Consider the following 14,990-nt stretch of genomic DNA (forward strand, 5'->3'; position numbering starts at 1 on the left):
AGCAGCTGTGGAAATGGCGAATGATCAGCCTGTGGTGCCTCTCCCAGCAAAATGGGGGCTGGGAAGGCCGGACATGCGTCCCCTGGACTCCATTTTCTCTGGCAGAGGGCTTCAGGAGGCTGTTTAGGCCAAAAATGGGGCCTGGGAAGGCCACCACCACAGGTGCCCCTGAGACTAGTGATATTTTCATGCCCCCATCAGAGTCTGAATCTGCTGGGGAAGATCAGCTGGAACAAGAGCTGACAGAGATCAAGTGGGCGGCTCCATTGGCTTTGGAGAAAACTGGGGAAGAGCAGAGCCAGTCCAGGCAGAGCTTGTCAGTATTAGAAAGGCTTGTAAACAGGAGAGAAAGAGCTCAGATGATGAGCAAGAACCACCCCCTCCTGATCTTAGAGCAAGGAGAGAAGAGAAGGCAAGATCAACACAGACTGATCCAGCTACGTGGGAGGAAAGTGCCCCAGCCCCCTTCACAAGATACATCTGGGGACTAAGATGTAAGGAGGTACCCTTGGGAGGGGCATTTGTCAGGAATAAGCATTGAATCTATGGAGCCTTGTGTGCACTTGCCGATGCCTGGAGCTGTGCCTTGTGGGGCGTGGGCAGTTTGCCTGCTTCTCTGAATTTCTACAACCCTGAAAGGCGTGAGCTTATCTCAGAGAATTGTGTCCAATGAGTTTTGGCTGGGAATGCAAGAAATTCCCAGCGTTGCATTAAAATAGGTTTGATTTTACACTCAGTTTGTGTTTCCTTCATTTGGACGAAGCCTGGGTCAGAACGCTGGCTTAATGGACTACTCACAGCCAGAGGCTGCTGAAGATGCATGTGAGAGCTTTGCTCCAGGACTTGTAGTAAATGTGGGGACGTTTGGGGGTAAAGTTGGAACAATAAAGGAAAGTTAGACCTGTTCTCTGGCTGTGTTGCTTTTGTGCCACACCTTGGTCATCACAGATGTTGAACTGGCTATGTCCACCCTGGCCATATCATCCCGGCCCCCTGGGGTCAAATACAACCCTGATGCAGCCCTCAATGACATCGAGTTTGACACCCCTGGATTAGATAGTCCTAATCTTATGATTCTAAGATTCTATTAATTTACATGGTATAAATGCACAAAGCTTATCTTGGAATAAAATTTGTGGTTTCAAGTTATTACCCTAAATCTACACTGGAATAAACCTCGTTTTAGTTAGCAGTAAATTATTATTTGACAGCAAATGTATTTTTCTGTTTCTTATATTGATGTTCTAGGTATATCTATTCTTGTTTAACACAGGCCCAAGTGCATATACACAAGATTGTTGCCTCTATTTTATAGCTTTCAAAGTAAGTTTCAAAAATCTTCTGTACAGTACCGTCATTTAATTTTCCCTCTCCCCTCCCCTGAAAAACATTTGCTTCACATCTCTTGTATTCTGTTGTTTCTTCCTTTGGCTATTAGAATTCTTTCATAATATTTATATAAGCCTTTTCTGGAATTTCTCAAAAACCATGGAATGCATGGTTTTTGAAGTGAGTTGATAACAACTGTGGGAAAAATAACATTATCCAGCAAGTGGCAGGCATTGTCTGACAAAAAGTTTCAGAAGGAAAAAAAAACCTAGTCATTTTATTGGGCTCTCTGAAAATTAATGGCGCTGTTTAAGAACTTAACAAGAGAAATCTTAAATTATATATCCAATCTTTTATTTAGCAATCTCCTGAGTCTCCTGAGGACGTTATAATCTAATTGTTCCATAGGCTCAAAATAGGTACAATAAGCCTATCAAAAATGTAACACAACTATTTTAGGCTTTGTGAGTGCGCACATGCCCATGTGCTGCACAAACATTTAGAAAGAGAAAAATACCGCTGCCAAATATATCTATAAAAATTGGGAGGCTCTGGAAGTGCAACATTTGGATCAAACTGATACTGTTGTATCCCTGTTGATTGTGTACCTTTTCTGTAGCCCGATTAGAGAACTAAAGTTTTTTGATGCAGAGAAATACATTGCACTCTTGTTCCACCATCATGGTTATTAATAGGTCACCTTTTATGATTACCATTCTATTAAAAGGATAGATGTGTACTGTTGATTACTAAACCAAATATAATCCTTTCCCTTTTAGCCACAGCTATATAGTAGCTTTCTTCAGAGTTCAGATATGGTCTAGTATTTATTGGGCTTTACAATGGACACAGCTTAATTACATTTAATTCAGGCAGACCATGAATTGTAGAGTTAATATTTAAAGTATGATGAGGATTGAGCCTAATTACAATGGGACTGTTTCAGGCTTTCTCTGTTGTCTCCGTGCCTAATAAAAGAAACTCAAAGGCAAAGCTGTCTAAGAAAGAGAGTCATGGAACACATTCCCCAATGATTCCATCAGCAGGTTGGTTAGCCTATAATATTGTCCTTGGCAGAAAATCTGCAGTTGAGCTAAACTTAGAAAATAGCCAAAGTTTTTAAAAAAGGAATAAAAGTAGATCTCATAGGAAATGAAGTCTGGCATCCTATATTAAGGCAGTTGTTCTTGCATTACTTCTTTCTTTAAAAGGCTATTAGCCATGATACTTCAATGATTTGGACACAGTGCAGATTCAATTATTCCATGGTAGATTTGTTCTATGTATGTAGCTTGTTGATGAAAGACCTTTAATGTAACCTAGCATAGAAAGACTTGATAATCCTCAGAAAAGCATTGAGAATCTGTATCTGAATTCTTTTTTTCCATTTATCTGTGGGAGGCAACTCTAGTGTGAGTTATCATCTTTTTTTCTATGTTTTTACTCGATGTGGAAACCAATTGACCTGAAAAATATGTACTGTCATCACTGGTAACATTCATATGATCTCAGAAAAGTATACATGTTGCAGTTTTCATGGATGGCATGGGTTTTTTTCGTGGCATATTCTGGGATAGTTGCATATTCTACAGGAGTACTTTCTAGCACTTTCTAGATCTGGCCTCAAAAGCAAATGAGAACAATGAGAAGAGAGAAAGAAAGAGAGAAGATGGAAAATATTTGAACAAGATCTTGTGATATACCTACGCACCTTTCTTATAGCCATTTGTAGGAAGTTACTTCATTGGTTGTATAGTCCTTTAAATAGTCCTTAATAACCCATTAAGGATAAGAGCCTGTGAACTGTAGATCTGAAGAATTATGTTCTGGCCTCTTCTACTTATCAGTTGTGAGAGGCTAAAATACCCAGAAACAGTCCAAAATAGTTCATATTATCAGGGGGAAAATGATGTAGTTCTAAGAAATTTCACTTGCAGTTATCCCAAGGTTCAGTGCAATATAAACTTACAAGAATTCAAAATAGGCATGTTAATTCCCTTTCATGTTTGAATTTGTGTAAAATTGATAAGGCCATCACTAGAGAACAAGCAGAGCCAAGGGAAAATGTAGTTTATCTTTTAACAGATAATATTTACTAAAGGGGTTAAGGAAGAGTAACTAATTTCAATGGCAGGTCATTTTAGACTTCTGTTTAATTTCTGAAGAGCATTTGTACTTCTTTTTCAGTAGATATAGGCTAGTTTTACCTTTAAACAGGATGAGATGGCATATCCTTATATGGCACCAAACTGGGAATTATATACAATTAATGCATAGTCATTTGGAAGTAAGCCACACTGTGTTCAATAAGGCTTACTTGCAGGGGGGAAAAAACAAAAAGCGAAGGACTGTTACTTCAATGACCGAGGGATGTCAAACTGGTGTCCAAAGGCTAGATGTGTCACGTGTAGGCCACGCCCACCTAAGCTCCGTGAAGGGAAAAAACATCACAAACATGATGGCAACGTGACGCAGCTAGTTTGACACCTGTGCTTTAGCATAATTCTAAAAATCTGTGCCAAGCAATAAAGCTAACCAAACTAAGCAGGATTAGATTGTAGGCTCATAATTTGATGGTCAAAATTTTAGCTCTATTTGGGTTTTTCTCTCTAAAGGCCAAATTATATAGGATAATATAGGATATTAACATAGCACAAGCCTTTTCTGTTGTTTTATTTAATTTATGGTGGATAGCAATATCAGGAGTAGGATATTTAACTACTGTACTGATTTTAAATTATTATCACATTGCATCGGGAGTGAAAACCTCTCCCATGAAGCATGTATTAGTCATAGGCAGAAGCTGTTCCCCCAATCCTGCTCAGTAACAATAGCAATAGCACTTAGTCTTATATACCATTTTACAGTGCTTTACAGCTCTCTCTAAGGGGTTTTACAGAGTCAGCATGTTGCCCCCAACAATTTGGGTCCTCATTTTACCCACCTCAGAGGGATGAAAGGCTGAGTCAACCTTGAGCCTGGTGAGATTTGAACTGCCAAATTGCAGTCAACCGGCAGTCAGCAGAAGTAGCCTGCAGTACTACACTCTAACAGTTGTGCCACCATGGCTCATAGTAGCTTGTCAGTAGCTTGTCTCAGAAGTTTCATGAATTTTACCCCCTGACACCCTGGCATCTATTTCACCTGATGTGCACTTGAACTCCATAGCCTCCAAATGATTGGGAGGTTCTACTTCTCTGCTTAAAAACAGGAGGAAAGAAAGATAACAAATGCATTATTTGTGGCAAAGATTTCTAACATTCAATAGGAGAGAAAACAGAAGTCAGACCACAATCCGACGACTAAACTTTAAAAGGAAAAATGGCTCTTTTTGATGGAGTTTGAATGAGATGTTGTTGCAAAAAGAAACGATTGTGGAGGATTGCAAAAAGAAGTTAAAAGAATTTTTTGAGAATAATTCTGAATAAAGGTGCAGGAGTAAGAAAGGTTTGGGATGCAAATAAAGCAATTGTAAGAGGAATTGTATGTAATGTAAAAGTGAATTTAAAAGAAAAGCAAAGAGAAAATACAAGTGAATTGGGATGAGAGAAAAAAAGGAAGAACAACTTTAAAAATCCCCAGGGAGGACAACTATTGTCTACCAAATTAAACTTCTACAGAGACAATTGTTAACAGTGAGAGGATGGAAATAAAGATAAATTATGCAAAACAGCATTTTTTAAATTTTCAAATAAACCAGGGGAATGATTGGCATATAAATTATGAAAAGAAAAGAAAGATAATAAAGTTACAAGAAAAAATATTGAAATAACAGATAATGCAAATATTGTTTCATCAATATTATTCTACTTTATATAAAGGTCAGATAATTTCTATGGGAAAAGTGGGTGAATAAACAGAACTTACTGGTTTTCATATAGATCAAAGTGAATCTACAGAGACAAATTTTGAATGGACCTATAGAAATAAGAAAAGTTTGTGAAGCTATTAAGAAGACTGTAATAGGAAAACTTGGTCTAGATACTCTGCTGGCCTCTTACCATAAATATTTTGAAGATGAACCTTTACAACAAACAATGAATACTATTTTACAGAATAGAAAGTTAATTACATCTGTAAAGAGGGTAATGTAGAGGTCCAGGACATGACTTTATCAACTGAAATTATCATCACTCCAAACTCGATTGCAGAAAACACGACTTCAGGAACAGAGTGTTCAACGCCTGAAACGCCCTACCCGACTCCATTTTTACAGCCTCAACCACTTACAGCTTCAACCTCAAACTGTCTACCATAGACCTCACCCCATTCCTAAGAGGTCCTTAAAGGGGGCGTGCATAACCACACCAGCATGCCTATCGTCCCTGTCTTACTGTCCCCATTTATCTGTATTTACTTCCTTTGTTCTTGTTTATGTTCATACTTATACTTGTTGTCTTGTACATGTTTGACAAATTAAATTAAAATTAAGGGCATTTGCAAATGATCTGGAATTAGTTTTGGAAGACCCACAGCAGGGAGTAGAAGTATTACTGTAATGAATATGAATTGTATATTTCAAAATAATTATGTTAAGGCATGGAATGAAATTAAGAAGGACATGTTAAGATGGGAACAATTAAAATTGCCATTGTTAAGAAAAAATGTGATAAAAATAAATGTTTTGCCTAGAATAATGTTTATCAGTGGGAAATATATGTGGCTAAATTATGGTATGATCAAACAAGTATATTTATAAAATGATGTATGGTTGATACGTAATGCCAAAAATGTTTCTAGAATGTATAAAAGCATTTCAAAAGTTTGTTGGAAATATGAGCAACATGAAGAGATGTTTTATCATGCTTAGGGAATGTATGAAAAACCTTTAAAAATAGGATTAAAATAAATACATCAATATAGAGGATTTAAAAGATTAATATTTCATTGAAGTCAGAACTTTTGCTTTTAGGACTGATGAATAAACAGGAAAGCATCATGGAAGATTACTTCAATATATGGTTACAGCAAGATTATACACAACAATGGAAAGATTCAGCACTACCCCTCGTGCAAAAATGATTGGTGAAATTGACAGAACCCGCTGAGATTGTCAAATTGACATTTTTTTTTATTTGAGAAACTTCGTAACTGACATTCATAAATAGTTGGCAATCCCCTTCCTTTTATGTATGAAAGGGTTTTTTATGACTTATGATTTTGATGGTTAGAAGGAATAGGTTATATAAAGAAAGGAATTATAGGTAATGCTAAACTTATGACCACAATGGGACTGAAACTTTCATCACTAAGCAATATGGTCACTTAGTGAGCCATGCCTGATTTGATGACTTTTTTTTTTTTTTTTGCTGAAATTGTTAAGTAAATCACTGCAGTTGTTAAGTAAATCCAGCTTCCTCCATTGTCTTTGTTTGATGAAAACCCCGGGAGGGTTACAAATATTGATACATGACCCTAGGATCATCAGAATACATGTCAGTCAGTGGTGGGATTCAAATTTTTTTACTATCGGTCAGTGGTGGTATTCAAAAACTTTTTCTACTGGTTCTGTGGGCATGGCTTGGTGGGCATGGCCATGTGACTGGGTGGGTGTGCCTTTTTTTGCAGCCCCCACCCGTTTTTGGGAGCTTCCTAGTCTCACAGAAGCCTCGGGGGGGGGGGGCATTTTTGCTCCCCTAAGGCTCCTCTGGGGCTCTGGAAGGCAAAAAAAGATGGGGGCTGAGCTCCTCCCTCCATTTTTTGCCTTCCTGGGCCTCAGCAAGGGGAATCCCAGCACAGCTGATCTTATCTACAGCTGATTATTGGGAGGGGAAAAAAGGAAATACATACCTTAGGTGAATGTCAGGCAGGCGAGTGGGGTGAGCGAGCATCGGGCGGAAGGGCGACCGGGTGGGGGGCATGGCCAGCCAGAACTTACTATCGGTTCGGCAACCCATGCCAAATTCTTGCTACTAGTTCACCTGATCCGTTGCGAACCGGCTGAATACCACCACTGCTACCGGTTCTGAGGGCATGGCTTAGTGGCATGACAGGGGAAGGACACTGAAAATCTCCATTCCCTCTCCATCCCTGCTTTCCAGCTCCGTTCTCCTGTGCAGGGCAACAAAAGAAGGCCCAGCCAATCACCAGGGACTCAAAAGGCAGAGAATAGATGGAGGCAGGGCCAGTCAGAGGTGGTATTTGCCAGTTCTCCAAACTACTCAAAATTTCTGCTACCGGTTCTCCAGAACTGGTCAGAACCCATTGAATACCACCTCTGATGTCAGCTGGCAAATGATTTTGATCATGTGACTGCAGGGATGCTGTGATAGTCGTAAGTGTGAGGCCCATTCATAAGACTTTTTAGAGCACCAATGTAGCTTCAAACATCATTAAGTAATGTTTGTGAGAACTACCTGTGTGATGAAATCCTGGAGAGAGAGGTTTGATGAGAATTGTATGTATAACTAACAAGAGGAAGATTAGAAGCCTTTTCTTTTATTTGTGTGTGTGTCTGTGTATCTGTGTGTCTATGTGTGATTTTTGTTCTTTTATTTTCTGTTTCTTTCTTTTGTTTTTTTTCTTTTTCACATTTTTCCCTGTATTTTAACTTTTTTTGAAAGTATTTCTTGTTACTTATGTAAATTGTTTTAATAAAATCTATTTTTTAAAAAAAGGAGATCTCAACAATGAGAACAGGAAAAACATGAATGTGCAGTTTCATTGAATCCTTTAAGTCAAGGCATCCAGTTCAGAGCTCCTGATGGCAATAGGTGTAATGTTTTTCTCATTCTTCTTTTTGCGATCAAGATGAAAAAACACTAGTCCCAAAATGACACCTAAATAAACAAACAAACAGGAAAACAAATTTAATTTATATTCAACTCAGTTTTTTCTCAAACTAGAACCCTCTAGAGCTGGGGTGTCAGACTCAAGGCCCATGGGCTGGATCTGACCTGCAGGGTACCTAGAGATCTGGCCCGTGGGGTTGCCCTGGAACAGTGAAGGACCAGCCCGTGGAGCCAACAAAAATAGAACTCCAAGGTCCCTTTTTGCTGGCTGAGGGTTTCAGGAGGCCATTCCAGCCGAAAATGGAGCTTGGGATCCTGTTTTCACTGGCAGAGTGCTTGGGCCACCACAGGCGACCCCAACACGAGTGATGTCAATCTGGCCACACACAGCCTGACCATGCCCCCTCCAGCCCCCGGAGGTCAAACACAACCCTAATGCTGCCCTCAGTGAAATCGAGTTTGACACCCCTGCTCTAGATATATCCTACCTCTTCCCCTGCTCCCTGCTAGTTCAGTCTATGGTCTGTGGTGGCTGGGGATCATGGGTCTGATCACCTAAGACATCTAAGAGGTACTAGGTCCAGGAAAGTTGCTTTACACAAAACCATATTTTGCAACCATGTCACAAGCAAATAGTACTTCTACTGTGCTTACACTCTGTGTGCTTACTCAGTTAAAATCTCATGTTCAGCAGAGCTTATTCTCCATTAAGTGTGTCCCAGAATAGCCTTAACAATTGTCAGGCTATATAGAACTACACAGATTTCAGGAAGGTACCTTTAATACTAGACAGCAAATAAATACAAAATCTTGGAAATGGTAGAAGGAATTTCTCACTCCTGGTTCATTAAGGCGGAGTCTGTGAGTGATTCAGAGCATTTCTTCCCAAATTTCTTGTAACCTGAGCTGAGTTTCCATTTATGAGATAAGCTGCCCATAGACTCGCCTTCTCTTTCTTGAGTTTTTCTGTCTGGTCTTCATTTCTCTTCCTCCAATTTCTCATAACAATACAATCTTATTAACAGTCACTTGGGATTAATGTACATAATATTAATAAATGTATCATAAGGAACATATATTAGATCTACTATAATTTGGTCTTAAACCAGGGTTTGAATGGGTTCATATCTTGCCTAAGTAAATGGTAGTCTCCAGACTAAGTTCAGAACCTTTGATATGGTTATTTTCACAAATATGAAGTCAACTCTCAATGATCATTTTAATGGTTCCGAATATAGTGGTGTGTTTCTCTGTTATGACAAAATTAATTATAACTACAACTACAATTTAATTTCCTTGTTCTTAATTTAAACATGAACCTAGTTAAAAAACAACATTTAGATAATAATCAAACTTGAAAAGTTAAGTAGAGTCAAACCTGATCAGTAAGAAAATTACACCGTAACATCTGAGAACAGTGAGAACCATTAGACAGTGAGAACAATCAACTGGCAGTGAGAACAATCAACCAATGGAACAGCTTGCCCTCGGAAGTTGTAGGTGCACCATCACTTGAGACTTTCAAGAAGAGATTGGACTTCCATTTGTCAGGAATGGTGTAGGGTCTCCTGCTTGGGCAGGGGCTTGGACTAGATGACCTACAAGGTCCCTTCCAACTCTATTATCTTCTTCACTAAAGTTGCAAGGACCTGCTGGGCCTGGAAGTGTCCTTATATAAAAACAATTGTGTTCTACAATTGAGCAATAATCCTTCCATGGAAATCAGCACCTGTCTTTTTTTTTTCTACAACCAACACCACTGTGAAGGCCATTTTGGAGGCCCAAATAGAATAGAATAGAATAGAATAGAATAGAATAGAATAGAATAGAATAGAATAGAATAGAATAGAATAGAATAGCAGAGTTGGAAGGGATCTTGGAAGTCTTCTGGTCCAACCCCCTGCTTAGGCAGGAAACCCTAACCACTTCAGACAAATGGTAATCCAACATCTTTTTAAAAACTTTCAGTGTTGGAGCATTCACAACTTCTGGAGGCAAGCTGATCCTTTGATTAATTGTTCTGTCAGGAAATTTCTCCTTAGTTTCAGGTTGCTTTTCTCCTTGATTAATTTCCACCCATTGCCTCTTCCTGCCCTCAGGTGCTTTGGAGAAATGAATAGTATCACTTCATCAATGCAACCATTCATCCCATGAATGGCAGTCTACCCTAGTAATTACCTAGTCAAGTAATTGCAAACATCCACCATGACAGATGTACTATATACTATATACAGATGTACTATTTACCCAGAGAGCTTGGTGCACCATAGATAAGATATGAAGAAGTAGAAATTACCAGAAATAGCTAAAGATGTTCTTTTGGATCTAAAGATGCCACATGTTCTCCAATGACTTGGGATCTTGGGTGTTTCTCCTGGTGACCTCCCCTGACTCTGCAAGTATCTGAGGCCAGGGGAGCCATCTGCACATATACTGTGTCTTTAGGGCCCAGGTCAACAATACTAGGCTTGTGTTCTCGAGATGCAGTTATTTTATCTGCATCTCTTGATGCCGTCAGTTTGTTGGCCAAGAACCAATCTATTGTACGTTTACCCAGCGCAAGTGCCATTCAATAACACAGGGTTGAAGAAAGTGGAAATATATCTCTTTATTTCTGATCAAAAATAAGGATCTCTCTGTTAGCAAAGAGCTGGGGGGGAGCACTGAGCAGGACTGGCATTCTATTTTTATACCTCAGGATATAGGAAATTTGAAAACATTTCCATACCTGTTTCCAAGTTGCCATAAGAAAGAAAGGGAACCTGAAGGAGCGTACGGCAAATGAATTCAGAAGCACATTCCAATCTTATCTCAAAAACATTGTAGCTAAGTTACTGGAGCTTTTGCCTGGGAAATTCCTTAACTGGAGAATGTGATTGATGACACCCAGGTTGTGAACTGTTTAATTGGAGAATCTGATTTATGACACACTCGGGGGGGAGGGGGAAACAGGGTCACAGGTGACTGTAAATTACATATGCCAGAGTTGGCTTCATATAGGTCATGTCGGCTCCTAATAAATTCTTTGAGGTTTTTTGGCTCGAGGCTCATGATTGAATTAGGGTGATCACTGGAATCCTGACAAATACAATGGTTGGTTACAAATTTCTTATCAATACGGCATGTATGTAAGTGATGCTGTTCAGCATGTAGACATTGTGCTGTTCAGGTGTTCTTAGCATGACCTATACCATATAGACTCCTGCTTGCCCGTCAACACAAGATGCAACAAGCTTCTAGGTACTGTTCTGACCACATCCTCTGAATCTAGCTATGGTTTCTCTTAGAATCTGCTTTCAGCCTCCCTTGTCAAATGCACTGATTTTGTTCTGATCTAACTAAGCTGCTGGCAACTTCCTGTTCTGAGTTTCTATGCAGACAACAACAAAAGCAAACTGAAAAGAATTGCAAAGAATACATTCCTTTTTCAAATGAAGTGCTTTCAAGGTTTGGGTCTAAGGCCTTCAAGCTCAAAATATGGAACACTTTGCTTTTGCTTATTTCTTGTAACTCTTGATGATTTCAAAAGTTCCTGCCTAAGAAATACAATAAAATGAGTCTATGGTCACTCTTGCTTTCAAACTGGGGACTGGATCTACCACTCAGGCAAATGTTAAAGTCAGCCTGTTTTATCTCATTCAAGAATTATAAATATTTTTCCTTTAAAAATCCAGATGTTGGCTAATTCAATCTATTTTCACAAGTACTATCTTTATAAAAACATATCTATAGTCTAAATATTATTATTATTTATTTATATATTGAAAGGGCAAATTCTTTAGTAGTTCTATCAGTCATCCTGGCTCCTTTATGTGTTTTCAAAATCACAGAGAATTCTCATTCCATCTCCAGGAAAGAGATGCAGTACAGTGTCTTCTAGTATTATCAAATTGTCTAGTTCAGGCTAAACACAATAACTATTATCTAACTGTAGAAAGTTGGCACTTGGAGAATAAATTAATAGAGTCAAGATGAAACATTCAGACATGTACAGATATAAGCAACATGTTAGAATACAGAATAACAGAGTTGGAAAGACCCTTGGAGGTCTTCTAGTGCCAGTGGTCGCCAACTGGTGGGCCATGAGAAAATTTTGGTGGGCCGCAGAGAAATCTCACCCCCAGAGCACCCCCCCAAAGCAATTAATCCAGGCTGTGCAGAAACACAAGGCTGCGCCACCCACATGGCCCGCGGGAACCCTCCCTGCCCACTCACTCCTTACCTGGTAAACTTGCCTGCTAAATTTCTTTTTTTCTTTTTTCCAACCATCATCTGTTCTGCTGTGCCAGGAGATTTAGACTAGCTAGGAAGCAGGAAATGATTGGATTTCTTGCTTTCTCGATAGTCTTTAGATCTTTGGCTCTGCTTGTAAGTACAGCCGAACCTCCCTTAAGACTGAAGGTTTACTTGCAAGCAAATTCAGTGCAGACTCACAGCAAGCAAATTTGAGAGACTGAGCTAGCCGATGTCAGATAGATAGATCACTGAATGATTCTGTGAGCAACTCAATCTGCCTGCTTTGCCTGATTTTGGGTAAAAGTTGTTCCTTTTTTTTATAAAAAATTCAATATTTATATAAATATTTATAATATTTACATACAACCCATGCCCAGCCAGTCACATGACCATCAAGCCACACCCACAAATTAGGCCACACCCACAGAACCAGTTAGTGGTCCCTGGAATCTAAAATTATGAGTTTGATGGTCCCTGAAATCCAAAAGGTGGCGACCCCTAGTCCAACTCTCTGCTCATGCAGGAGACCCCATATTATTCTGGACAAATGACTGTCCAATCTCTTCTTATTGCCTGCCTAGAGTTATATATTGTCCAGAAAAATGCTGTATTCTTTTGCAAATATAGTATTGCAGTAATATCAGTTTTTCCAATAGAAAAGAATACAGGTAGCCCTCAACTTATAAAGTCCTTACTTACAAGTGTCAGGATTCCAGCAGTTACTCCAATTAAATCATGAGCCTCGAGCCACACTCCCAAAACTTAAAAGGATTTATTTGAAGTTAACATTCTACGTCTGGCATTAAACTGGGCGTAGCCAACTCTGAGATATGTAATTCACTGTCACCCTTGATCCTGCTTTTCCCACCACCCTCTGGGTATATCATCCACCGGAAAACATCCATAGCCAAGAGTCATTAATCATGCTCTTCAAGTAGATTTTTGCCCGGCAGAAGCTTTAGTCATCTAATCAGTCTCTGAAGAAAATATGAATGGAATGTACTTTCAATTCCACAGTGCTGCCTGCTCTTTGAAACTCCCCCCCCCTTCTTTCTGTTGTCAACTATAAAAGGTGCATAAAAAATGTTTTATGAGTTGACAAGTTCATTTAGTGACTGTTCAAAGTTACAACATTACTGAAAAAAGTGACTTATGATTGTTTTTCAGTGATGACTTTTCCAGCATCCCAATGATCATGTGATCAAAATCCAGATGCTTGGCAACTGACTATTGCTGTGTCTCAAGACCATGTGATTCCCCTCTTGTGACTTTCTGACAAGCAAAGTCAATGGGGAAGCCAGATTCACTGAACAACTGGGTTACTAACTTATCAACGGCAGTGCTTCACTTAACAACTGAGGCAAGATAGGTTGTAAAATGGGGAAAAATTCACTTCACAAATGTTTCACTTAATAATCAGTGGAACAACTTTCCTCCAGAAGTTGTGAATGCTCCAATAGTTGAAGTTTTTAAGAGATTAGACAACCATTTGTTTGAAATAGTGTAGGGTTTCCTGCCTAAGCAGAGGGTTGGATAGACTCCAAGGTCCCTTCCAATTCTGTTATTCTATTTTATTTTATTCTATACAAGCCCCATGGACATCAACTCAACTCTTGGTAGGTATATCAATTAATAATATAAGGTTTCCTGCATGAGCAGGGGGCTGGACTGGAAGACCTCCAAGGTCCCTTCCGACTCTGTTATTCTGTATTTAAAACAAACACTTACCTATAACAACTAGAACACCAACCAGTATGCCAATTGTTGCTCCTACCGTTGGGAATGAATTTGGATTTTCGATTTCTATAAAGCACCTGCTGTTGTCATCGACACACCTGCACACATCCACTGTAATAAAAAAAACATAGATCCATTATAAGACAAACTCTTGCATCTGCAATAATAAAAAGAAAATTTTGAAAGCAGAATGAGGGACATTTTCGCTTGCATACCTTTCAGATTGACAACAGCTTCCATTGGTGGCCTTCCATTGTCACTAATTTTCAGTGGCACCTCATAGACCTTCTGTTCAAGTTTCAAGTTCCTTGGGGTAATGGAAGCATGTTTGTCTGACAAAACAAATAGGATGATGATACTGTGATTATTATAATGATCATAATGACTAGCAAAAACTTAAATAATTTAATTTAAATAATTAAAGTATTAGAAGGTCTTCACTTTCTGGCCAGATCCAAACAAATATCAAATCTTCACTGGCTCAGATTTCAATATGGCTGAATTCAGCGCATTCATTTAGTTATTTAATTATTTGTCTGGTCATTTTTATATATAAAGATTTGTAGCCTACTGGAAATCTGTTAATCTTCCAATGTATATTTTTCACCCACAGAGTTGACAATGTTTAAATTTAGTAAATTTAGAAAAAAAAATACAATATCAAAACATTGACAAAAACATTGACAAAAATATTTAATAATATTTAATAAATATTATCAAACTAGTGGAAGCAGGACATAGTAACTTCTAAAATTGATGGAGCGAATGGTAACTTCTAAAATTGATGGAGCGAATACTTTCAAAAAAACCTCAAAGGCAAATGCAATACCAATAGAAAGGATGTTAACCAGGCTTCCAAAGATAGCTCCCAGAGTTTAGTAGTGGCCAGTGAAAAGATCTTGTCTTTTCTCTTGTCTCAATTAAACATGTATCCATCCACCAGGTTGAGACAAGAGA

General features: G+C 38.7%; 1 protein-coding gene across 1 annotated transcript in view; it reads right to left on the reverse strand.

Annotated features, from left to right (window-relative positions):
• Positions 1-7,873: 7,873 nt before the first annotated feature.
• The window catches only part of CDH17 (cadherin 17), a 49,053-nt gene continuing 41,936 nt past the window's right edge, over positions 7,874-14,990 (reverse strand). The window contains exons 16-18 of the mRNA XM_026706005.2: positions 14,249-14,365; positions 14,025-14,144; positions 7,874-8,108 (exon numbers count right to left, since the gene is read on the reverse strand). Coding sequence (XP_026561790.1) covers positions 8,002-8,108; positions 14,025-14,144; positions 14,249-14,365 — 344 coding nt within the window. The 3' untranslated portion in view covers positions 7,874-8,001. The remainder of the gene's footprint in view (positions 8,109-14,024; positions 14,145-14,248; positions 14,366-14,990) is intronic.

The sequence above is a fragment of the Pseudonaja textilis genome, chromosome 3 (assembly GCF_049901715.1).
Source record: "Pseudonaja textilis isolate UNSWEBS1 chromosome 3, rPseTex1.2, whole genome shotgun sequence".
NCBI lineage: Eukaryota > Metazoa > Chordata > Lepidosauria > Squamata > Elapidae > Pseudonaja > Pseudonaja textilis.